Source organism: Bos indicus, chromosome 26 (genome assembly GCF_029378745.1).
Source record: "Bos indicus isolate NIAB-ARS_2022 breed Sahiwal x Tharparkar chromosome 26, NIAB-ARS_B.indTharparkar_mat_pri_1.0, whole genome shotgun sequence".
NCBI classification, from domain to species: domain Eukaryota; kingdom Metazoa; phylum Chordata; class Mammalia; order Artiodactyla; family Bovidae; genus Bos; species Bos indicus.
In genome coordinates this window covers 50746348-50771479 of record NC_091785.1, presented here as the reverse complement: position 1 = coordinate 50771479, position 25132 = coordinate 50746348, and the positions used below count along the sequence as shown (strand labels likewise).

Genomic DNA, 25132 nt, shown 5'->3' with positions numbered 1-25132 from the left:
CAATTACAGCTGTAGATGTCAACAGTCTTCTCCAGTGGCAGACAGAAGAAAAGAACACTCAGCAGATCACACAGCTGTCCTTGACAGACTCTCCCCAAGGACCCTGTCCTGGTCTTCAGGTCTCCAGGATGCCAAGGCCCACTCGGGTGGGCTCTCCCCCACCTCCCAGGGGATGGAGCCAGCTTGCCATTCATCCCTAGAGTGGACTTGACCGGGCCCTGCAGACCCTGATCCTTGCAGGCCAAGGAGCAGCCTCCTTCTCCCCTGGACTCCTGATGGACAGGGTGGCCGAGTAGCTGGCGGCTCCTGCATTCAGGTCCCTGGCTTCAGGGTGTCCCGGCCATGGGGAGGTGGGTCTCCCCAGGAACCAGTGCTTTTCTCCTGGAGTGAGTCTGGTGCCCCCAGGCCAAGCTGCAGGAATGCATGTCTTGTGAGTGCACGAGCCGCTGAGAGGAGAGGGCTCGTGGCACCTGATGTTGCAGGGTCTGAACTGTAGGCTCTCAGTTCTCAGCGCAGAGCCAAGACCGCTGAACAAGGCCTGCTCTGCGGCCTGGGGACAGGGCCCCCTTGCTCCCGCAGGGCCGGACCTCGCCTGGGGCGGGGCCTCCTTCCACTCACATTGCCGGGCAAGACACCCTACAAAGTAGCCATTCAGACATCAGTTTATGATTCTGTCTCATGACTCTGCGGGTTGGCTGGACTCAGCGGTTAGTTCTGGTTCCGGGACGTTCACGGGCTTACTCTGGATGCCCCCAGCACCCTCCCCCACCAGGCGGCTCCTGGGGCTCTCCCCTTCTGCAGCACCTTCCCGGGAGCCTCCTGTGAGCGAGGTGCTTGTCTGTCTCCAGGGTGGAAGTTCAGCTGCTGGCGGAGATGCTGAGCTCGGTGGCCTGCATCCAGGGCAGGAGCATCATGGAGAACCTCAAGGGGCGGAAGCAGCTGCGCCTGGCAGCCGCCAAGGCCTTCATTGAAAGCGCCAGGTGCGCCTCGGCTCTCGAGGGCCACTCGCCGTGGGTGGAGATGCTGGGGACCACGGCGCGTGGTGTTCTGTGGGACTGTCCCCGAGGCCCTCCCCTCCCCGGGGGCCCTGTGGCCAGGGTCATCTCCTGCCCCGTGCAGCGATCCCCAGTCCACCCCCAGGATCCCAGGCGGCATGAACGGCTGAGCTGGGATGGGCCCAAGAAACCGGGAGCGGAGGGCGGTGAGCGGTCACAGCAAGGCTGCGGAGGATCCCGTCCAGGCCCTGCGGAGCTGACCTGGGCTCCCACCGCCAGCGCCGGTCTAGGCCAGGCCTTCCCCGCAGGTTTGCAGGCATCGCAGGGAGCAGCGCCCTGGTGATGCTGGCCGCCCGGCACTACTGGAACACCTGGCTCCCGCTGCTGTCCTCCGCCGGCAGCCGGAAGAAGTGCAAGAGCGCCACCCAGAGGCTCATCAGCATCATCAACAAGACGGAGGCCAGGAAGCAGGTGCTGGGGCGCCGCTCGTCCTGCCGCCTCCGGGGGAGAGGCAGGCGCCGCGGAGCCAGGAGGGCGAGGAACCCGGCGGCCGCCTGGGGCGGGGGGCGTGACATCGCTGAGGCCGCAGCGGGGCAGGCAGGGGGCTGCACGGCCTCCCGCCCCCTCACCGAAAGCTCCAGTATGAGAGCGGAGAGGAGGCAGGCCGGGGGCACAGCCCACCCTGGCCCAGGGAGGCCCCCCGGGGGACGGAAGGCGTCTGGGGCCCCTGGGGCGCAGCCTCCCCGCTGCCCCGTCATCATGTGGCAGTGCGGTCGGGGCCCAGGGAGCGGCTCAGTGGCCCGCACTCAGCGCCGCACAGCTGTGAGCTTCTCATAGCTTTATTGCGTTGAGGGGTTTCCCCCCACTCCTAGTTTTCTGGGAGATGTTTTATTGCGTTGAGGGGTTTCCCCCCACTCCTAGTTTTCTGGGAGATGTGATGAAATTATTTCGGATTTTGTCAACGGCCTTTTCTCCATCAGTTGAGATGACCGTGTGGTTTTCTCCTTTATTCCTTGTATCAATGCATTCTTTATGTGGGACTACCCTGTGTTCCTGGGATAGAGCTCACTTGGTCGTGGTGAATAATGTTTTACCATATTTTTGGATTCAGTTTGAGTTTGGCAGCGTATTTTGTTGAGAATTCCTGCCTCTATATGCATAAAGGATATTCATGTATCATTTTCTCTTCTTGTGATGTCTTTACCGGGACCCCCTGTCAAAGTAGTGCTGGCCTCATAGAATGCGTTAAGAGCTATTCCTTCCTCTTCGGTTTTTTGAATTGAGAAGGATCTGTGTGGTTCTTTTTTTAAATGTTTGGTAGAATTCACCCATGAAGCCATCTTGTCAATTTTCTTTATTGGGAGGTTTCTGATTACTGATTCAGACTTTACTGTTAGAAGTTTGTTGAAATTTTTTATTTCTTCTTGAGTCAGCTTAGGCGATTTGAGTGTTTGGAGGGATTTCTCTGTTTCTTTTGTGTTATCTAGTTTGTTGGAATAGAGTTGCTAATTGACTGATAGTCTATTGACACGGCAGTTCCTTCTGTCACTGTAGGGCTGATACTGTCGTTTCCACTTTCGTTTCTGCTTTTAGTAACCTGTGTCTTCTTTCTTCGTCAGTCTAGCTAAAGGTCTGTCCGTTTTGTTGATCTTGCATTTTTTTTCCTGTTATTTTCTGTGCTCTATATTTAGTAACCACCCCCAACTTTGGATTTAGCTTTTTTTCCCCCACATTCCTTAAGGTGTAAAGTTAGATTGTTGGTGAGGTCCGTCTTCTTTCTCAACGCTGGCATTTGCAGCAGTGGTCTTCCCCTGAGCCCTGCTTTTGTCGTGTCCCGTAAGTTTTCCTAATGTGCTCTTGATCCCGTTGATTTAAAGCTGGAAAGCTGCCTCGGATGCTTTGTGTCATTAAAAGCCGTAAGCTATGTTGAGGGGCTGGTCTGTGCATATGTGTGTGTGCCTGTGTGTTCTAAGTCACACACAGGCATTGGTTCTAAGTCACTGAACCTTGAACTGGAGCAAAATGTGATTCCACTTCTTGGGACTTGGTATTTGAGAAATTTAGCTGTGATTTCCATAATTCGATATGGAGCCAAATGGAAAGCAAACTGATGAAATAATTGCAGCTTTGACGTCTGTGTTGTTACTCTGTTTTTACTTCAGGAGAAAGGGGGAACACTGCTTCTGCACCAGTGGCCCACGGCCGACTTCCAAAGTGGAGGGATGACGGAAGGGAATTTCCTCCCAGGTGTGTAGGCGGGGAAGCGCCTGTGCTTTTAGAGTCTCTGTAGAGCTGGTACAGTCATGGCCATAAGCACAGGTAGTGCCCGTTCAGCGCGGAACACAGGGTGGGCACGGAGCGGGCCCTTTGCGAACAACCAGGGACCCTCGCTGTGCTCACGAGGAAACCGAGCCCTGGGGTCTGCTCTCTGGGTTGTTCTGGCAGGTACCTCACACTTCTATAGCCATAGAAACGTGGAGGTACATTTCTGCGGGAAAAAGTGATCTTAAGACAGTAAATACTTTATAATTTACTTCTAAGATAAGATGACTATCTGCTAAAAAATAGAGTAGCCCATCCTTGTTAGCGTAGGGGCCGAGGTGTACACTGGGAAGGCTGAACACGTGGATTCGAGCAGCAGCCGCTCCCTCAGGCACTGCGGAGCCTGTGAGAGAGAAACTCTGATTTAAAATAGTGAACAAGAATGTGACTGTGTGTAATTATTAAGCTGAGCTCTAGACCCAGCCATTCAGGCTGTTTGCTGGTGCGGCCGGGGGAGATGAAGACGGCAGCCCAGACGCTCAGGACCTGCGAGGAGCTGGGCTGCGGGGGAACCTGTACCCCCTGGCGCACCCGGCGCCCCGGCTACACTTTACTCCACGTGCTGAAATATACATCAGATGGCTACAGTGTTAGCAGCTGTAAACATTCAAATTATAGGGAAAACGAGAAACTAGAACTGAGCAAAGCAGTGTTTTGAGGAAAGATTACTTCCTAAAGTTTAGAGTGGTCAAAAAGGCACACTCTCAGATACATGAGAATTTAAATGACGAGAGAATAATGAGAAATGCAGGAGATTAAAAAGTGAACACTGGAAAGGTATTTGCACCAGTTTGGCCCCTAAACGGTACACTTCTGTGATGCCTGAGCAGTTGCACCAGTCAGGTTAGGAGACGCCAAGCTGCAGTAACAAACAGCCCTGACTGCGAGGCGCCCTCTCGGCCCGGGCGTGTGGCTCCACGTTGCACTGGCTGAGGTGTGGGGAGAACCCACACGGTTCCTGCGTGTCAGCTGTTGGCCAGTTTATCTGGTCGTGACCTAAACCCACCTGCCCCTGTGAATTCCGTCCCAGCAGTGACAGGAGGGGGAGAGGGGAAGGGGAGCACAGGCAGCCCCTGGGGCCTGGGGGTGGGAGTTGCTGCTCCTCTTAGCTGGTAGCCGGATGACGTGCCGGCAGGATCCTGGGCACGTTCACCCCTTCACTACAGTGATTCAAACACAGGAAAGAGAGCTCCATGCTCACTGATGTAAAAGAGGACAGCCTGAGCATCTGGGACCAGCTGAGGGGCCTCTGCTTTGAGGGACAGTGGGGCTGAGGCCACTTTATTGCTTTATTGACCACACCAAAGCCTTTGACTGTGTGGATCACAACAAACTGTGGATGCTTCTTAAAGAGATGGGACACCAGACCGCCTGACCCGCCTCCTGAGAAGCCTGTGTGCAGGTCAGGAAGCGACAGTTAGAACCGGACATGGAGTAGCAGACTGGCACAAAGTTGGGAGAGGAGTACGTCAAGTACGTCAAGGCTGTATACTGTCACCTTCTATGCACAGTACGTCGTGAGAAACGCTGGGCTGGAGGAAGCACAAGCTGGAATCAAGAGTGCCGGGAGAAATGTCAGTAACCTCACATATGCAGATGACACCGCCCTTATGGCAGAAAGCAAAGAAGGACCAAAGAGCCTCTTGATGAAAGTGAAAGAGGAGAGTGAAAAAGTTGGCTGAAAACTCAACATTCAGAAAACAAAGATCATGGCATCCGGTCCTATCAGTTCACAGCAAATAGATGGGGAAACAGTGGAAACACTGACAGACTTAATTTTGGGGGGCTCCAAAATCACTGCAGATGGTGACTGTAATCATGAAATTAAAAGACGCTTGATCTTTGGAAGAAAAGCTATGACCAACCTAGACAGCATATTAAAAAGCAGAGACATTACTTTGCCAACAAAGGTCCTTCTAGTCAAAACTATGGTTTTTCCAGTGGTCATGTATGGATGTGAGAGTTGGACTATAAAGAAAGCTGAGCGCAGAAAAATTGATGCTTTTGAACTGTGGTGTTGGAGAAGACTCTTGAGAGTCCCTTGGACTGCAAGGAGATCCAACCAGTCCATCCTAAAGGAGACCAGTCCTGGGTGTTCATCGGAAGGACTGATGTTGAAGCTGAAACTCTAGTACTTTGGCCACCTGATGCGAAGAGCTGACTCATTGGAAAACACTCTGATGCTGGGAGGTATTGGGGGCAGGAGGAGAAGAGGATGAGATGGCTGGATGGCATCACCGACTCGATGGACTTGAGTTTGAAGAAGCTCCGGGAGTTGGTGATGGACAGGGAGGCCTGGCGTGCTGGGATTCATGGGGTCGCAAAGAGTTGGACATGACCAAGGGACTGAACTCACTGACTGGCTGGCTGACTGGCTGGCTGACTGGCTGACTGACTGGCTGACTGACTGAACTCACTGACTGACTCACTGACTGGCTGACTGACTCACTGACTGACTCACTGACTGACTGGCTGGCTGGCTGACTGGCTGACTGAACTCACTGACTGACTGACTGACTGGCTGACTGGCTGACTGACTGACTGAACTCACTGACTGACTGACTGACTGGCTGACTGACTGGCTGACTGACTCACTGACTGACTGGCTGGCTGACTGACTGGCTGAACTGACTGACTGACTGGATGGCTGGCTGGCTGGCTGACTGAACTCACTGACTGGCTGACTGACTGAACTCACTGACTGACTGACTGACTGGCTGGCTGGGGCTGAGGCCCAGGCAGCGAGCGCCATGCTGTGTGGCGTGAGTGGTGCATGAGATCCGGGTTCGGCCTCCACCCTGGGCCTGCAAGGCTGGGGAAGCCTGGGGAGCGGGGGCAGCGGGGCACCTGGAGGAGATGAGGCTGTGGGGGGTTAGGGACAGCGGGGACCCCTGAGCCATTGCCCCCAAAAGGACTGAGGCATTTGCCCCGAGGCTGACCCTGCAGGGCAGCCCTGTGCGTGTCTGAGGCTCGCAGACCGCAAGTGCGTGGTGGCTGGATGCACACGTGGTCCTGCCCGCTGCCCAGCTCTGAGGCAGGTGGCCTTGGCGGCCATGTCCCCGGTGCTTCCTGGGGCTCCTGGTCCTGCAGACGCCTGGGTGGGGTCGCCTCAAGCTGCTCACACCCCACTCCCAGGACCCTCACCCGACGCCCTGGTGTTCCCAGGCCCCCCTGAGCCCCCTCTCCCACTGCAGGGACTGAAGATGACCTAACACTTCGGGCCGCACTCTACGGGCTGCTCTTCCATACCCACGCCGACCAGGACGACTGGGAGGGTGGCCTCAAGGTGCTGGACGAGGCCATGCAGGTGCTGCCACGGACGGCGCATCGCCTGTGAGTGCCCAGCCCCCCAGGGTGCCCCCCAGCCCCCCAGGGTGCGCCCCAGCCCCCCAATGGTGCCCCCCAGGCCCCCAGAGTGCCCCCCAGCCCCCCAAGGGTGCCCCCCAGGCCCCCAGAGTGCCCACCCCACAGCCCTCACCAGGGTGCCCACCCCACAGCCCCCCAGGGTGCGCCCCAGCCCCCCAAGGGTGCCCCCCAGGCCCCCAAGGGTGCCCCCCAGCCCCCCAGGGTGCCCCCCAGCCCCCCAGGCCCCCAGAGTGCCCACCCCACAGCCCTCACCAGGGTGCCCACCCCACAGCCCCCAGGGTTCCCCCCCAGCCTCCAGGGTGCCTCCCCCACAGCCTTCACTCTCCCCTTTCCTCTGGTGGTTTTATTTCCCTTCTAAGAACTCAGCACAAGAAGAGAAGGGATTTAACACTCAACACACACAAATGATAAATTAACAAGACACAGCGCAACACACCATCTCCAAGACACTCAGCTTTTGTTTTGTTTTCTCTTTGTAAGTGGGAACATGGACAAACACACCCATTCAGGTGCATTCTATATGTTTGCGGCTTTTACCGTTCAGGCATTAATTTCTCCCTGACGTTTCTTCAGCCTGATCTTCAAACACATGGTCATCGTGAAGGCCAAGCTCGGCCAGAGCTTCCTGATGGAGATCCAGAAGTTCAGGGACCAGAGCGAGGAGTACCTGGCCCTCATGTGGCAGCGCCTGGCCCTCAACTCCAAGAGCGTGCACGGCGAGCTAGCCTGCTACCACAACGCCATCCAGGCCCTGCAGGTTGGCGGGGCGCTGCTGGGGGCCCGCGCTCGGGCTGGGGAGGTGCCTGGTGCCTTGGGAGGAGAGTGGGGCAGGGGGCAGAGCCAGGCCTGAGACGCCGTCCTCCTGCCCAAGGGATGTGGTCCTTGAGAGGCTGCGGTGGGGGGGGCGGTGGCCAGTGGGTCAGGGAGGACACAGGGCTCCGCAGAGTTTGGGGGTCCTTGGGGACAGCCCGCACCCCCAGAAGCTAAGACACAGGTTCCCCTCGATGCACTTGGAGATCTGGGGGGGGGCAGGCCCCTCGATTTGAGCTCTGTCAGGTTGGGGTGTCCCCCAGGAAAGGGTCCAAGCACAGGCTCCTGTGGTCAAGCAGAGGCCTGGCTCCCCGACAAGTGGCCATGGGCGCCCCTGCACCTCGCTCCTGAAGCCAGGCCAGGGCTCCCAAGGCCAGGTTGGGGGGCCACTGGCCAAGCTTTTCGTAAATTTGCAGGGCTGTGCAGCCCCCGTCTCAGTCCGTTTCAGAACACTTTGGCACCCCCAACCCCCAGGTCGGTTGGCATCCTGTCCTTCCCCACCTCCCCACCAGCCCCAGGGAGCCGGAGTCACAAGGATGGGAGCAGGCAGGCAGGTCTTCTGGATCTGGCCGCCCTCCTGGGGCCTTGTCTGTGGAGGCCCGCATCAGGGCTTCACTCCCAGCAGCTGGACAGCCTTCCATCATGTGGGTGGACGTTGTGTCCCCAGCCTGTGTGTTGCTTCCACTTACTAGCTCTGTGACATACGTGTGCAGGAGTTTGCACAGATGCGTGTGCAGTTATTCTCTTGGGCACATACCTGGGAGTGAACTGCCAGGCCACGTGATGACTCTCTAACTACTTGAATACTGGTATGACTTGCATTTCCCTAGTCACTAATAGCAAGCATCCTCTCATGCCCTCGTTGGCCATCTGCATGTCTTTGGAGAAATGTCAGATCCTTTGCAGATTTTTTAATTTGGTCGTCTGTCCACTTATTATTCAGTTCAGTTCAGTTCAGTCACTCAGTCATGTTGGACTCTTTGCGACTCACAGCACACCAGGCCTCCTTGTCTGTCACCAACTCCCAGAGTTTACTCAAACTCATGTCCATCAACTAGGTGATGCCGTCCAACCATCTCATCCTCTATTGTCCCCTTCTCCTCCTGCCTTCAATCTTTTGAATGAGTCAGCTCTTTGCATCAGGTGGCCAAAGTATTGGAGTTTCAGCTTCAACATCAGTCCTTCCAATGAATATTCAGGACTGATCTCCTTTAGGATGGACTGGTTGGATCTCCTTGCACTCCAGGGGACTCTTCACTCCAGGGGAGTCTTCTCCAACACCACAGTTCAAAAGCATCAATTGTTCAGTGCTCAGCTTTCTTTATAGTCCAACTCTCACATCCATACATGACTACTGGAAAAACCATAGCCTTGACTAGATGGACCTTTGTTGACAAAGTAATGTCTCTGCTTTTTAATATGCTGTCTAGGTTGGCCATAACTTTGCTTCCAAGGAGTAAGCTTCTTTTAATTTCATGGCTGCAATCACCATCTGCCCCCCAAAATAAAGTCAGCCACTGTTTCCACTGTTTCCTCATCTATTTGCCACAAAGTGATGGGACCGGATGCCATGATCTGTTTTTTTAGTTTTTTGAATGTTGAGTTTTAAGTCAGCTTTTTCACTCTCCTCTTTCACTTTCATCAAGAGGCTCTTTAGTTCTTCTTCACTTTCTGTCATAAGGATGGTATCACCTGCATATCTGAGGTTATTGATATTTCTCCCGGCAATCTTGATTCCAGCTTGAGCTTCATCCAGCCCAGCATTTAGTTATCATTGGGTGGCAGATATTCTTTGTGTGTTTTGGATACAAGTCCCTCATCAGATGCATGATCTGTAGGTGTTTTCTGTCATTCTGTGGCTTGTCTTTCCAGCTACTTTCTCATCTTCTCGGTGATGTCACTTGCAGCACAGGAGTTTACCGTCTTGATGGAGTCCGATTAATGTATTTTTCTGCTGCTGGAGCTTGTGCTTTTAGCTTTGTATCTGAGAAACCAAAGTGTAATCCACAGCCATGAAGATTTCTACGTTTCCTTCCAAGGGAGTCATGGTTGCAGCTCTCATGTTTAAGTCCTTGCTCCATCTGGAGTTGAGTCTTGTATCTGGTGTGACGTGAGGTCCTGCTCTGTTCGTTGGTCTGTGGCTCCCAGTCTTCCCAGCTCTGCTGTTGAAACGATGACCATTCTCTCTTCCATGCCACTCGTCCCCATCACCTGTCGTGCACAGCTCCTGTCAAAGCCACCAGTGGCCACCATGGCCATCCTGAGGCCCCATCTGAGCCCTTCTCTGTGCTGATGGTCACGTGTCACCTGGCTTCCAGGCCGCCCTCTAGTGCCGTCTGCCCACATATAATGAGGGGGGACCTGCTCAGGGTCCGTCCGTGCCCCATTCAGCACCCCCCACCGTGGTGTCTGGCAGCGTCCTAGGCTGGTCCATCCTGCCCTTGCATCCCCTCCACCTGGCCGCCTGCCCCTGCCCTCAGACTCCTGCCCTTCCGGCCACACGTCCTCCTAGGCGCAGGGTGTGGGGCCCAGTCTGAGGCCCAGCAGGTGAAGGGCGGGCAGGCTCCTCAGGGTAGGGGCGGGGGGCAGCGCCTGCCATCCTGCAGCGGTGAGTGATCACCAGTGTCGGGTCTGAGCCGCAGGCCTTGGGCCCAGTACCTCCCCTGCCCTCCGCGCCCTGTGGGCCACGCACTGGAGGAGCCCCCGTGCCAAGGTCAGAAGGCCAGCAGGGAGCCCCTGAGGCCTTCATTGCCCCAGGGGTGGGCGGGAGGGGCACGGGGGCCTGCAGAGGGCCTGGCGGGCAGGCCGTGGGGTGTCCACAGGGCGCGGAGGCCGGGGACACTTGCCAGGCTTTTACCCTGCTGCCCATCTCCCATGGCGGTCTGGCCGAGCCTGGTGGGCACCCTCTGCTCTCACAGTGGAGGAACATGATGCCCGTGGTGGGTTCTGCGGCGGCCGCATGGCTGCTGCGTGGCTGCCACGTGTTCCAGCCTTTTCTGTTGGATCCTGAAGAAGCCAGAGAGTGAGTGGCAGAAGGTGGACTACATCGTGGAGTTCAGCGAGTGGCTGTACTACAAGCAGTTCCCTCTGGAAGACGTGATCTTCCACCTCAAGTGGGCGATCGACATCCTGCTGAGGATGCAGCCGGTGGGGGGCGTCCCCGAGCCGGCCGGAGTGGAGGCCGTGGATGCAGAGGATACAGGTGAGGGGTGCCTCTGGCTGGCGGTGGGCCACCCGCCACTGGGGGCTCCTGGGCCCCGCCGTCCCCACATCCCCCTGCCAGGCACGCTCCTTGTGGGCTTGCCCAGGTTAGGACCCCGCCACGCTCGCTGGGTGCCCATCCTTGCGTCCACCAGGGCCCGTGCAGCCGGCACGCCCAGCCCAGTGCCGTGAGGGAGGTTGGCGGCTGACGGACTGAGCAGAACTTGCTTCAGGGAGGTGGTGGGGGATGTGGTGTGGCCGCTCAGCAGCTGCTCTAGGTGCCCACTCGGGGGCCAGCGTGAGCGCCGTCACCAGAGGGCGGAACCCGCCCCCAGGAGGATGGTGCTCCGGGCAGCAGAGGGCCCCAGGGCCGCTGGCCGGCATTCCCAGTCCCAAGGCGGCCGCTTCCTAGGCCTGCAGAGTTCAGGGTGGGAGAGGGGCCGCCTCCTGTCTGCAGGAGCTAGAGGCTCAAGGGCTCGTACGCTTGGTGTCCAGCCCCTTCTGGGTGTGTCCGCATGCCCAGCTCAGCCAGCTAGAGGGAACCATGGTGGGCAGGGGGCTCCAAGTACACACCAGAGCCCAGACCCCTACCCCAGCCTGGGATGTGGCCAGTGTCCCTGCAGGCAGGCCAGGGGAGCCCTGGGAGGCCTGTCCCTGAGGCTGACCTTGAGCCCTGGGAGGGGGGCGCTGCCCCCTCCAGAAGAGAACCAGCCCTGGGCTGGGGGCCAGCGGGCCCTGGGCCAGTCAGTGGGGACGCCAGCAGTGCCCTGTCTTTCAGACAAGCCGGCGTCCACTCTGGGGGCCCTGGAGGGCCCGGGGGACCCGGGGCCCCCCTCCCTGCAGGAGCTGCAGAGCGTGCGGCAGCTGGAGACGCTGGCCCGTGCCTACACGCTGCTGGCCCTGGTGGTGACCCCAAGCGGCGCTGGCCACCAGGACTACTGCCTCATGGCCTATGCCTTCCTGCACCGCATCTGGCAGGTGAGGCCCCTGCCATGCTCCCTGGGGTCCTGGTCTCTCCTGGGACCACGTCCCTCCTCTCCTCCCTGCCCCCGGCTCTGGAGACTTGAGGGGGCTTCCTCCTCTGCAAGACTCAGGCCAGCGCCTTTGCCTAACCACTCTCAACACCTTCCTTCCCACCGCACTGCCTCTGGGCTTCCAGAGCCTTCTCTGCGCCCCTTCACATAGCTGCCTTTCTACCACCTGTCTACAGGGTCCCCAGGGCAGCTCCTGGTGGCCTTGTCTTCTCAGGAACCTCCCTGGGCTGTGACCCCCAGCAGGACAGCGTTAGCAGGACAGGCCTCTCTTCTTGGGGCAAGTTCGCCCCCCGCCCCCAGCCATGTGATGGGGACAGCAGGGCCATTGGCGTTTGGCAGCGGGAAGGATGAGGAAGGCCATCCTTGTCTGCAAGATGCCCCTACCCCCACCCCCTGCAGTTCTTTTAGAACCATTAAAAGTCACTTGAGTGTGTTCTTCATTGAAGACGTTAATTTATTTTAGGAACTGACAAACCCTTCTTAAGGGTCAGCCACGCGTATCTGCAGGCCCAGAGTCCTGGAGGAAGTCCCCTGAGTGCTCACGGCCCGGCCACGCCCAGCCGTAGGGTCCTCAACCCGCCCTCAGATCTGCATGGGGGGAGGGAAACCCAGCTCTGTCATTGTTGTCGTTCAGTCATGTCCGACTCTTTGCTACCCCACAGACTGTCCTTCACCACCTCCTGGAGCTTGCTCAAACTCAGTCCGGCGAGTCGGTGATGCCATCCAACCATCTCATCCTGTGTCATCCCCTTCTCCTGCCTTCAATCTTTCTCAACTTCAGAGTCTTTTCCAAGGAGTCAGTTCTTTGCATCAGGTGGCCAAAGTGTTGACGCTTCAGCTTTCGCATCAGTCCTTCCAATGAATATTCAGGACTGACTTCCTTTAGGATGGACTGATTGGATCTCCTTGCAGTCCAAGGGACTCTCAAGAGTCTTCTTGAACACCACAGTTCAAAAGCATCAGTTCTTCGGTGCTCAGCTTTCTTTACGGTCCAACTCTCACATCCATACATGAGTACTGGAAAAACCATAGTTTTGACTAGACGGACCTTTGTCAGCAAAGTAATGTCTCTGCTTTTTAATACGCTGTCTAGGTTGGTCATAGCTTTTCTTCCGAGGAGCAAGCGTCTTTTCATTTCACTGCTGCAGTCGGACATTAGCATTGCAAATTTGGATTTCTTTTCACAGGTTTCTTTCTCAACAGCAGGAAAATCCACTTCAGAAAGTAGAATTTCAGCGGTAGCAAGCTCACACTTGCTGTTGCCTAAAAAAGAGAAGGAGAAAAGCAGAGACAGAGACAAGGAGAAGGACAGAGACAAGGGGAGGGACCCGAAGCAGGTGACCGCACCCTCCGGGCGGGCAGGCTGCGCCCCAGCGCCCCTGCAGGCCCTTGTGCCAGAGGCTGGGCCTCGAAGGCCGAGGAGCCCTGGTTCCTCTGTCCGCTTTCCTGCCCTGGGAGGTGGGGCGGCCTCAGTGCCCCTGCCCCAGGTGTCAGGAGGCTGACACGGGAGGGTCTGGCTTCGCCCTGGTGATCAGCTGCTTTCCTGGAGCCCTGGCCGTACAGGGCAGGGCAGCACTTTCTCTGCGTCCCGTGGGGGCCTGTGCATGTCACTTCATCAGCTGGAGGGACTGCCCCAACCCTGGCCATCCTGCCGGACTGGGGCTTCAGGAGACACCCCGCCTCCTTCCCGCAGCCCTGCTGAGCTGGGATGTGTGGGTGGGGGTCATGTCCAGGGCACAAGGCTCCGAGTGGCTGTGGGAAGTGGTGTCAGCTGTCATCTGTGGCTTGGGTGTCTCCAGGGAGCCCCACCACACCCATCCCCAGAGGGGCTGCCTGCCCAGGGCTCACGACCTCTATTCCCACGGGGCCCCCTGGGTGTCTGCCTCCAGCTCCACCTCCCAAAGCAGAGCCTGGCTTCTTGCTTTGCAGTTCCAGAGCCCTGCTCCTGGCAAATGCCTCGAAGACTTGCCCTCAAGCCTAGAAGAGTGGGCTTCCTATGCCTGCCCTGAAGAAGTCATATCTGTATTCAGACAGGATCAGAGCGACTTTACCATCAACTCATCAACTATGCAGAAGCCGGTGAGTGGACTCAGCGCCTCTCCCCCAGGCCCGCGTCCCCGCATCCTGCCTGCTGGGCTTTCTGTGGGCCCAGAGGGTGTCGGGCCCCAGGCCCCTCTGCGGGCACCTGTGCTGCATGCTCCCCGCGCAGACCACACCCCTGCGCCTGTGGTCCAGCTGCACACCAGGGCGTCTGGTGCTGCTGAGTGCTCCGAGCAGCGGAAGGGTCTTCCCCACAGCTCCGGAGGCACGGGTTCAAAACTTGGGCTGCCGTCAAGGGCTCTGCAGGCCGCACTGCCCCCTGGCGCCTGGGGGGGTCCTCCCTGCCTCCGCCAGCAGCTGGGCTCCCAAGTGTGTGCCGTGAGGCCCCCCGCTCTGCCTCTGTGCGCACGCGGCTTCTCCTCTGTGTCTGTCTCATCTCCCAGATAATTTTGGTAATTTGTCCATAGGTTCTTTGGATTTTATGTGTGTATGCAAAACCTGCATTTCATTTGCAAACGTCTTCCCTAATTTGGCATTGTTACACTGTTCCCTCGCCTCATCTTACTTGCCTGGTTGCCTCCAGCTCAATACCACAGGTGGCGAGGCCTCCTGGTCTTAGCAAGACTCCGTGTGACTGATGCTGTTGGAGGTTCATAGATGTTCTTCACTGGTTAAGCGAGTTCCTTTATTTCTATTTGCTAAGAGTTTTAAGCTTAAACAGCTATGAAAGTGAAAGTCATTCAGTTGTGTCCGATTCTTTGCGACTCCATGGTCTATACAGTCCATGGAATTCTCCAGGCAGGCCAGAATACTGGAGTGGGTAGCCTTTCCCTTCTCCAGGGGATCTTCCCAACCCAGGGATCTAATCCAGGTCTCCTGCATTGCAGGCGGATTCTTCACCAGCTGAGCCACAAGGGAAGCCCCACAAACAGCTATAGATTCTTATCAAATATTTTTCTCCATCTATTCAAATGATAATTTTTTTCTCTTTCATTCCTTCAACTTGGTTGAGATGTATTACTCATTTCATTTATCATCAGGTTCAACAGGCTAATGTTTTGTTTGGGGTGTTTGTCTCCACGTTGATGAGAAAAGTTGGTGTTCAGTTTTCCTTTCATACCACATGCTTGTCAGGATGGGGTGAGAAGTTACACGGGCTCCAAACTGTTTTCTGCTCCCAATGCTTCTGACCCGAGGCACATGGGTTTCCACACAGCAGCCAGTGCCCAGCGCCCCCGGGGACACCAGCTAGGGGACCACCCCACTGAACTCGGCTCTGACACTTAACCACCGGGTCAGTGTGGCCCCCAAGGATCAGGGCTCCCTCGAGGCCTGCCCCAGCAGACCCCCGTCATGAGCATCAGGTCCCCAGGCCACCACATGTCTCTCCAGTGTGGCCACCATTTGGGGTCCCGGGCTCCTCCCCAAGTTTGATATTTGCTACGCCGGCCCCCAGACTTGGGTAAACTTTACTTAGCAGATACACTGGTCTGCTATAAAGAATGTTGTAATGGATACAAACAACCCGATGAGGAGGTCTGCAGGGCAGGTCTGGAGGGTCCCAAACTCGGAGATGAGGAGGTCTGCAGGGCAGGTCTGGAGGGTCCCAAACTCGGGAGTGTGTCTGTCCCCAAGGAGCTGGGGGCCAGCATGCCCCTCCCTCCTGGCAGGTGGACGTGCTCACCAGCCCAGAAGCTCTCCAAGCCCGTCCCGTAGGGGGATCACGTAGGTTCCAGGACAGGGCACGACCAGTCCTCTCGTGGGCTCTTGGTCCCTAACTTGACCTCCAGCCACTCCCCTCCCCAGGTATCGGGGGACAGGCCGAGGGTCTCACTGTCCTGCCATGTGGTTGGTTCCTCTGGCCGTCAGCCTGCCTCCTGAAGGTCTACAGGGACGGCCAGGAGTCCCCTCATGGGTGTGAACTCGGGTGGGGTGAGAGGGTTCTAGGTGCTCAGTGCTGGAACCAGGAGCAAGACCAGATGCACGTGTCATATTTTCTTACAGCATCACACTGACCTTTCAGTCAGTTCCAAAGTGTTCCTTTTTTAAGCTCTTCTTGAGAAGAATTTGTATAAAATTAGCTATTATTTCTTCCTTAATTGTTTGGAAGAATTCCCTGGTGAAGACTTCCGGGCCTAGACCTATTTGTGAAGATATTAAATTATGGATCCACTTTATTTAATAGTTACAGAACACTTTCGATTTTTAAATTTCTCTTTTGTAGTAATTTTGGTGGGTTGTATTTTTCTAGGAGGCTTCCAGTGAATATAAAATATAAGATTTACTGGTATAATGTTGTTCTTAATATCCTGTTATTATCTTTCTAGTGTCTGTTAAGTCTATAAATATTGCTGTCTCCCTCCACCCCCTTTCTTGAGCGGCCTCATCAGGAATATCAATTATTGGCCCCTCAAAAAACCACGTGCTTCCCAGGCCACCCAAACACCACTGGGCTTGAATGTGACAGGGCTGTTTTACTTCATTGCCCTTAAGGCTTCAGTGGGCCCTCAACTCCACCCAACAGAGGAAAGTCAGAGGTGCTGCGCAGGCTTTCCGCCGCCTCGGCGTCAGCCGACGCCCCGGCTCACAGCCCCGACATGCTGGGTTCACACATCTGACACCCTCCATCTTGCGTGTCGTGGCCCTGGCGTTTTTTCTGAGTTGTTCACTCCTCAGTGCTTTAAGTGGATTTTTTAAATCGTTCATTCATATTTTTTAATTTTCCACTGAAGAATAATTGCTTTATCAAACCTAGTCCAACGTTGTAAGAAGTTTTAAAGCAGTTGGTGGGTACATAAAGAAAACAAAGCCTCTAATTTGAATGAAAGCAGGTAGATTATTCTCGTGAGGATCTTCAACTGTGCTTGTGCTAAAAAGTCTAGGAAATTGCACACGAGGAGATGAAAGCTAATGACGAAGCAGAGGCGGCAGAGAACAAGTCAGTGGCTCCCTCAACAGGCAGGAGTCCAACAGCCTGTGTGCGTGGCCCCTCGAAGGACAGAGTTCCTAGGGGAGGCCCTGTGAGCCGGGACCTAATCCTCCGCAGCCTTTGACCTCGCGTGTTGCTGTTTTGACGCAGACGTACAGTCTGTACTATCTGGACCACCTGGTGGAGGCCCTGCAGAAGATGTTCCTTCACGAGCTCGCAGTCCCGGTCCTGCAGCTGGGGGTGCTCATCGCAGCCTCCGTGGTTGAAAGCAAGAGCCTCAAGGATCTCTACCACCTGCGGTGGGTGCTCCTGCTGTATTTCAGGGAAGCTGGGAGACGTTTACATGGCTAAAGTGGACATTTGCCCAAAGCAACTAGAGACAAATCAGATCTTAAAACATTAATTCTGTGGTTGACTATTTATATAAATAATAAAGTCTCTAAGATTTGTAAAGCGGAATACATCAAAATACTTAAACATAAAAATATTTTTAATTTTAAAGTTTCTACCTGGTTTTTAAGAGAGTATCATTATTTCAAGGAAATACACGCTGAAGTAGGAGAAGCAGAATAAAGGAGCGTTGTGTCCACTCTCAAATAGGTCAGGAAAAAAATTACATATATATATAAATTTTATATAATCACACACACATAATTTTATATATTTACACACACTCCTAAGCTATATATAAAATTTATATATAAAGTAATTTATATATATATTAGTATAACTTTTATATTATTGTATATGTAGATAGAGAACCTGGACAATGAAGGGTGTTCAGTAATTCTTTGTAGTGTTTGTGTAACTTTTCTGGAAGCTTCAAATCATTTCAAAATAAGAGTGTTTCGCACAAAAGTCAGAGCAGAGCTCGTTGGCTTGCAGTTGTGATGGGGTCAGAGCCCCACCAGGCCTTGTCTCCATCTCTGGAGGTGACCCTGAGACCCCGAGACTATAAATGTGTTGAGAAATCTGATGACGGCATCTGTTATTTTCCTCTAGTAACTTGGCTTAGCTTTAAAGATTATTGAAAACATCCTCAAATTATCTGTTCTTTTTCCGTTTGCCAATCTGTGTCAAGCCTCCTGAGCCCAGGGCAGCCTGACTCAGGGCTGACGCTCCTCTCACCCCCAGACTTGCCTTGGCTTGTTCCGACTTGAGGTTGAGGGAGGCAGCCACGTACCACGAGGAGGTGGTGGGGCAGGCCTACATCTGTGACGTGGAGCAGGCCAGGTGAGACGCTGCGGCTGTGCGGACCCCCTCTCCACTGCGGCAGGGCCCCCTGCTCTGACACCCCCCGTGTGTGCCCCCCACTGTGGCATGGACCCCTGCTGTGGTGCCCTCCTCCTGGGCCCCCCATGTGGCACAGACCCCCCTGCTGCAGCACTGACCCCCCCGCCCTCTGCCTGGGCTCAATGCCGGCCCTGCTCTCAGCTGCATCTCCTGGGGCCTGGGGACCCATCTCCCACCGCAGGATGTTGGGGGCATCCTGGGCCCCGGGGCAGGTCATTACTCAGTGGCCCTCCTGCATCCCATGTCCATGTACAGGGCTGTGTGCGGTAGACGAGGGGCAGGTGCACAGGTCTGGGTGGGGCGGAGCTGAGGGAGGTGGTGTCCCGGGCACACGGGGAAGGTAGGGCCCCCAGGAGGCAGGAGCTGGCGGGACTCTGCGGTTGGTGCCCAGCAAGGAAGGAGGGCCTGCCTTGTGGATGGGCTGGAGTTCTGGCTGGAGAAAGCCTGAGATTCGTGTTAAACACCCAGGTTGGGATGTCAAATTAGTAGCTGGTTCATGAGCCTACAGTGTGGGAGAGAGAAAGGGCTACATGTGGAAAAGGGGGAGTTGTCTGTGCTGCTAAACGAGGGGAATTTAAAAAGAACTTTGTAAACACATGAGTGGATAGTTGCTTGTTGTGGCTTTTTATTTTGTATTTCTTTGGTTACTAATGAAGTTGAACATTCTCAGGTGCTCTGGCCGTTGCGTTTCTTCTTTGGCATAATGACGCTTGTTTTACTTATATTAGCTGCAGAAAAGAAATTGCCTTGAAAAAGGAGAAGAATAAGGAACCTCTATTAGAAGAAAATCTGCCAACACTGAATGAGCCCCCCACTTCGGCCCCGCAGGCAGAGACGAAGCCCCTCGTAGCAAAGGATAAGGTAGCCTTGCTCTGCTGAAGCTGCTTGGCCCCTGGCCCAGCTCCAGCCACTCTGCTTGGACCTATCCTAGTGGCTGAGACCTCCTGATCCTTGTGCCGGCTCCTGGGAAATCCAGGGACTGGCGGGGCGTGTCCCTGCCCCTCCGGCCCTCAGGGAAGATGGCAGGGTCTGAGCTGTGGTTCAGAGAGGACAGGCTGGGGGTGGCCGGTGAGGGGTGGGAGCTCCCACATCAACGGGTAGGGAAGGGCGGTCCCTCGCAGCAGGCGCAGAGCAGCTGGGACGTCTGAGCGCCCCCCGCCCTCCCCGCGCGCGGTGGGCTTGCCTGGAAAGGAAGTGACCGTCCCACGTGTGCTCCAAGGGCACTGGTCACCGTGGCAGTGCCGTCCCTGGGGCTCCCTTTGTGGTGGGCAGTGCCGGGACCCCAGGGTGTGCAGAGTCCCCTGCACCTGGCGCTACTCAGTGGCCTGGCCAGGAGCAGGGACAGGCGTCCCGAGAGGACAGCCTGGCCACGGGCCCCAGAGCAGGGACTGGGCTCGGGCATGCGGGGCCGGGGTCAGCCACGCCAACGGTGCCCGCCCTGCACCCACGCGGCCCCTCTGGGCCTGCGCATCTTACAGATCCTGAAGGTAAACGAAGAGACTGGCAGGGGCCTGGACGGAACATCCTTCCCGCTGCTGTGGACCCTCAAGGCCGAAGTCCTGCTGGCGATGGACCTGTACCAGCCTGCGCGGCTGCTGCTGTCAGAGGCGTACCTGGCCTTCCAGGTGAGGCCACACCTGCCGGGCCCACCGCACCTGTGGGGGCTCCTCCCCCAGAAGCAGCCCCCCAGGCCCCTGCTAGGATGGAGGCAGGGACCTTCTGTGCTGAAGACTGTTCTGGAGCCTCCATCTGACTGTGGAGGTCTGTCCACGTGCTCTGTCTGTCTGCTCCTCTGGCTTCATTACGGCCCGCTTCCTGTAACTGCGGCGGGTCTGTGCTGCGGGCTGTCTTCCTCCTGGGCTGCGGGGCCGCGTGTGTTTCTGAGCAGGCCCCTCACGGTGCGTGTGACGATGGGGCCCTCGAGAGGCCGAGGGCTTCGGTTTGCTCTCAGAGGCAGATGGTGTCCTGGGCCCCAGCCTGCTCCGGAGCTCTGTCTTGCTCCTCTGTGTGGGCCCTGCAGGCGTCTGTGGTGCTCGGAGGTCTCCTGGAAGCCTGGGTTTCGCCAGGTCCCCTCGGAAAGGCTCACTGCAGTGTGGACGCTCAGCCTTCGGCTCAGCCTCCCAGGCCCCTGCTGTCCTCTGGCTTTCCTGAGGCAGCTCGGCCGCTCCCCCGGGAGGGACCTCCTGTGTCAGCTCCTGGATGCCTCGGCTCCTGCCTCCTCTCCCCAGGCGGACTGAGACCCTCTTCCTGGGCTCCGTCCCCATGAGGATGGTGCCCTGGGAAGGCGCAGCACAGAGTAGAGCCACCCCATGTGTCCCTCCCTCCCCAAGGGGGCAGCTGGGCTGCAGCGTCAGCGACTCCCGGGGCCTCCGACGGGCGGCTCCGGCTCCGTGCGGTATTCAGGATTGTTCCCTGGGAGGGGGAGCCAAGGTTGCAGAACTGTTCGAGTTGGCCCTTGCTTTGGAACAGAACCCTCGAGAGAGAAACATCTGTAGCTCTCTGTCTCAGGCCAGGGGGACAGTGTGGCAGGGGGAGGGACTGACACGGCCATGCAACTGGTGGAGGGGAGCAGCCAGGACGGGCCCTGGGGACGCGGGGGGACCTGGAGGGGGTGCAGGAGGTCGAGGAGGCGGGGCTGCGAGCCGGCACCCACGGGCCCCGGGCACCGCGACCCCGTCTCCTGGCCTGCGTCTGAGCATCCGGGACCTTCCCAGTTAGCCTCCCTCAGACCCATGAAAGGGTGCTCCACGCACTGTCCACACCTCCACCCAGCGGCCACCCGGCCCTCCTGCTGCTGGAGGGGCTGCTTGGACTCTGCGGAGCATGTCTTAACACGCACAGGCATTGAGCTCAGCGCTGGGGCCCTTGTCCTGCAGGCTCCTCCCTGGGCAGGCACCCGGATGGTGCCTTCGCTCCGTCTCTGCGTCTCCCTGGCTGCGTCTCTCTCCCACCTCGATCTCCCGCCTCCCTCTCTCTCTCTTTGCCTCTCTGCCTCCGTCTCTGTATGTGTCTCTGTCTGTCTCTCTCGCCCACTTCCCCACCCCATCCTCCGTCCACATGCACCTCCTTTGCAGGAGCTAGGCGATCCTCTCGCACAGTCCAGATGCCTGCATTTGCTGGCACAGCTCGCCAACAAGGAGAAGAAGCACGGGCAGGCTCGGCGGATGGTGGAGCAGGCCCAGCGCCTGGGAGGGAGTGAGGAGTTCTGGTACCAGTCCACCCTGACCCTGGCGGACACGCTCCTGTCTGCAGAGGGCGAGAGGAGAGAGACCCTGGTGAGGGGCTGCTGTGTGCGGGGCGGGGGTCTGCGGGTGGAGGGTGGCAGGGCCACGGTGACTCCGCCGGGCCTGCCCCAGGTCTGCAAGCTCTTCCAGAAACTCATAGACACCTTCAACGTGCTCAAGAAGGAGAGACCAAACCGAATGCCCGTATTGGAATTCATGACCACAGACCTGGAGGCCAGGTAACTTTCTGTGAGGAAGAATGTTAATCACCATGAAAGTTGTAGTGTACTTCTTTCCACTATTAACTCTAAGTCATATTTCGAGCCTGTGAAGTTCAGAGACTCTCAGGACAAGGCCCTGTGTCCGCAGCTGCCTCCCGCACCCCTTCCTTGGCAGCCAGCCTCTCTCTTGGGACCAGGTGGGCTGGTGGCTTGTTTGTCCCTGGACTCCCAGCTCCTCAGAGGTGGCTCGATGTCCAGGAAGCCTCTAAGACTGGGGAAGGTCCGGCCACTCTGCTCCCTACAGTTGGTGTGGGGCGCCCCAGGTGGTCAGCCTCTTCCCGGGGTCTGTCGGTCTGCCTGCCGCTCTCCCCTCCAGTTTTGGCCCGAGCGTCTGGTCCACAGACACAGCATCAAGCTCTCTGCAGACGCCCAAGGGTAGGAGGCCGCAGGACAGCCTCCAGGCAGGAACGTCCACGCTCAGACGAGCAGTCTGTCCCTGGCCGTCGTCCTGGTTGGTCACTGGTCTTCTGGAAAGCAGCCTCCCGTGGCCTCAGCTCCAGCTGCACGGGCCTCTTTCTGGGAACGTGCAGAGCCGGCCGAGGTCTGTCCGTCAAGTCAGACTTGCAGGTCCTGCCTTCACAGAGCAGCTTCTGCTTCACGACCAGAGCGCCGCAGCTTTCGCCTGATTGGGGTTTTCTTTACTCCCTTGCTCTCTGTTGACCTCTTCCTGTGCTGGGAGAGGGCTCCTCATGGCTGTTCTGTCCCCACCTCTGGGGGCGCCCCGGTCCCGCCCCAGCAGATGCACCTGGACCCCCAGCTGCAGGTTTGACCTGTGAACAGGCTGCATTTCCACCTGGTTTTCTGTTCTTCCCCAGAGTTCTTTAAGAGAGGGATTTTGAATTTTCAGAGGGATGTAGAGTGCCTGGGGTGGGGAGAGGTTAGTTTCTAACTTTGTGGCATTGTCACCAATGGGCATGGCTTGTGGTGTGGAGAGAAGTGTGCTGTCACGAAGGTGCCCCTCCGGTTTCCCAGAGCCAAGCTGGTGGTGGGTGGCTGGCGGCCCTGCCCGTCAGTCGCAGCGATGCCCCGCCCCCGCCCTCGCAGGTGTGTGCACCTCCAGATCAGAGCTGTCCGGGAGCAGCTGGACAGAGACCCCCTGGAGAACTTGTTTCTGATGCTGGAAATAGAGAACCGCTTGCTGGAGGTCGAGGAGAAGTTTGCCAGCATCGGCCATGAGGAGAAGTGCGTGGACATTCAGCTGGAGCGGGCCCGCGTGAAGAGGTGGGGGAACCCCTGTGCTCCCTGCCCCGGGGAAGCGGGCAGATGCAGCCTCCCGCCCAGCCCAGGGCACGCGAGCGTCGCTCCACACCTCGCTCAGGCGTGGACATGCACACCTTTTCACACTCAACCGCACAGGTGTCACCTCAGAGGCCAGGAGCTGCCCACCCCCAGCAGTGCCGTCACCTCCCCTGACCGCTCCCATCATCTGCCCATCCCCACCCCCCCGCCTACCCAGGGCCACCCCACCGAGGGGTCCATGCAGGGGTTCAAAACACAGCCAGCAAACCAAAGGCCGGGCGTTACAAGTAGCCTTTATGAGGGAAAAGCCACGCGCCACCTGGGAGCCCCCAGCTAGCAGCTGTGGTCGCCGAAGCCGCTGGGGTCCTTGCAGGGCTTGGGGACACTCAGACACGGGCAGGGAAGGGAGGGGCCCGCCCGGCCCCCGCACGGCAGTGCTGCCGCAGCGCCTGCACACCAGCTCCAGACTGCATGCGCGGTCCTCCATCTCTCTTCCAGATAGACTGAGAGGATCCTTCCAGGTAAAACACCTAATTATAAGATTTAGAGTACTAATGAAATATACATCATAATTACATGAAAATTGCATGCTACACATGTCTAGTGCTGACCATATGACACTTTGACGGTTTTGTTCTAAAGGCCACTCTTCTTCTGATAAAGGTTGTGTGCCCAAAGTGAGAAATACGAAGAGCAGAGAACTGCACGGTACTTGGAAGCATATGACCTGGCCCAGAGAGCCGTGGCTGGAGCGGTGGACCTGTTTCTCAGTGTCCAGAGCTTACTGTCCCTTCATGACGTAAGGACATTATGTGAATTTTACCTCAATTTTAAAAAATCCCAGTTAAAAAAAAAAGTGTTGTGATTAAAAAAAAAAAAATCCCAGAAAGCTACGGGAGAGATGACCAAATATTTGGAAAGTAAATAGCATACAGCAGAATAACTGTGGGCCAGAGAAAAAATCAGAAGGGAAACTATTTTGAACTACAGTATGTGTGTGGTGGGGGGTGGCACATATCAAAATGTGTAAGAGATCTCTAATGCAACACTTAGGGGAGCTTTTGTAGCACCAAATACTTGTGTGAGAAGAGAAAAAAACCCTAAATCACTTACCTCAACATGAAAGTAGAAAGAGCAAATCAAACTCAAAATAAGTAGAAGAAAAGAAATTGAAGACCACAGTGGAAACCAATGAGATAGAGAACTGAAAACTGGGAAAGCCAACAAAGCCAAATGCTGTTTCTTTAAGGAGATCAATAAACTGATAAACTTCTAGTCAGACTGATTAAAAAGAGAGAAAGAATATAAATTACCAATATCAGAAATAAGAGATATAACATCACTGTAGACTCCACATGTTGAAAATATAATAAGGGAATATCATGAACAACTTTACGCCGTATGTTTGACAATGGAGATGAAATGGAAAATCCCTTGGAAGACACAAACGACCACAGCTCAGTCATAAAAAGATAGATAATGTGAGTAGCCCTCAATTTATTAAATAAATTGAATTTGTAGTTAAAAGTTTTTCCATGAAGAAACTGTCAGACCCATATGAATTTACTAGGGAATACCAGCAAGCATTTAAGGGAAAAAACAATGCCAGTTCTGTATAGATTGTTTGGGAAAACTGAAAAGGAGGGAATACATCCCAATTCTTCTGTAGGGCTGGTGTCAGTGTGATACCAAAACAAGATAAAGATACTAAGAAAAACCCTATAGACAGTTCTTCATGATCATAGGTGTAAAAAATCTAAACAAAATATGGGAAATTAAATCCAACAGTGTGTAAAAAGGATAATATTCCAGGTTGATCCCAGGACTTGTGTAACATTCAAAAGTCAATCAATTTGGTTCACCAGATATTTTTAAAAATTAAACATTATTGGACTTCCCTGGTGGTATAGTAGATGAGAATCCACCCACCAACGCAGGGGATAGGGGGTTGATCCCTGGTCTAGGAAGACTCCACCCGCCGTGGAGCAGCTAAACCCGCGTGACGCAGCTCCTGGCCCGCGTGCTGCGACGTTCGCGCGCCTAGAGCCTCTGCGGTAAGAGAAGCCCACAGAACTAGTCAGCAAGCCCAGCTCGCCGCAACTAGAGGAAGCCTGTGTGCAGTGACAGAAGACCCAGCGCAACCAGAAAGAAAACAGTTAGAAGAAGAAAGCATGTAACAAGATCCAGCATCCATTCCTCTTAGCAAACTGTTAACGGAAGTGATCTTCCTCAGTCTGACTGAGGGCATCACATGTTGGCAGACTGAATGCTTTTTCCTTAAGATGAGGACTAAGATAGCAATGTGTCCTCCACCAGTTTGATCCAGAATGCTATTAGAGTTTTAGCCAGTTAAACAAGGCAAGACAAAGAAACTAAAGCATTCAGATTAGAAACGGAC

At 55.8% G+C, this 25132-nt stretch overlaps 1 protein-coding gene across 11 annotated transcripts in view; it reads left to right on the top strand.

The window, feature by feature from the left end:
- Positions 1-25132, top strand: part of CFAP46 (cilia and flagella associated protein 46) — a 95897-nt gene that overhangs the window by 42464 nt on the left and 28301 nt on the right. For all 11 annotated transcript variants that reach the window (XR_011564359.1, XR_011564358.1, XM_070781157.1 and 8 more), the window contains exons 23-39: positions 849-980; positions 1304-1466; positions 3158-3242; positions 6512-6650; positions 7257-7440; positions 10506-10695; positions 11473-11672; positions 12916-13065; positions 13658-13807; positions 16848-16996; positions 17832-17930; positions 18719-18851; positions 19469-19615; positions 21065-21265; positions 21347-21453; positions 22540-22716; positions 23398-23533. Coding sequence is in view for 9 of the 11 variants with exons in the window: in XM_070781157.1 (XP_070637258.1) it covers positions 849-980; positions 1304-1466; positions 3158-3242; positions 6512-6650; positions 7257-7440; positions 10506-10695; positions 11473-11672; positions 12916-13065; positions 13658-13807; positions 16848-16996; positions 17832-17930; positions 18719-18851; positions 19469-19615; positions 21065-21265; positions 21347-21453; positions 22540-22716; positions 23398-23533 (2542 nt within the window). In the remaining 2 variants the exon portion in view is untranslated. The remainder of the gene's footprint in view (positions 1-848; positions 981-1303; positions 1467-3157; positions 3243-6511; positions 6651-7256; positions 7441-10505; positions 10696-11472; positions 11673-12915; positions 13066-13657; positions 13808-16847; positions 16997-17831; positions 17931-18718; positions 18852-19468; positions 19616-21064; positions 21266-21346; positions 21454-22539; positions 22717-23397; positions 23534-25132) is intronic.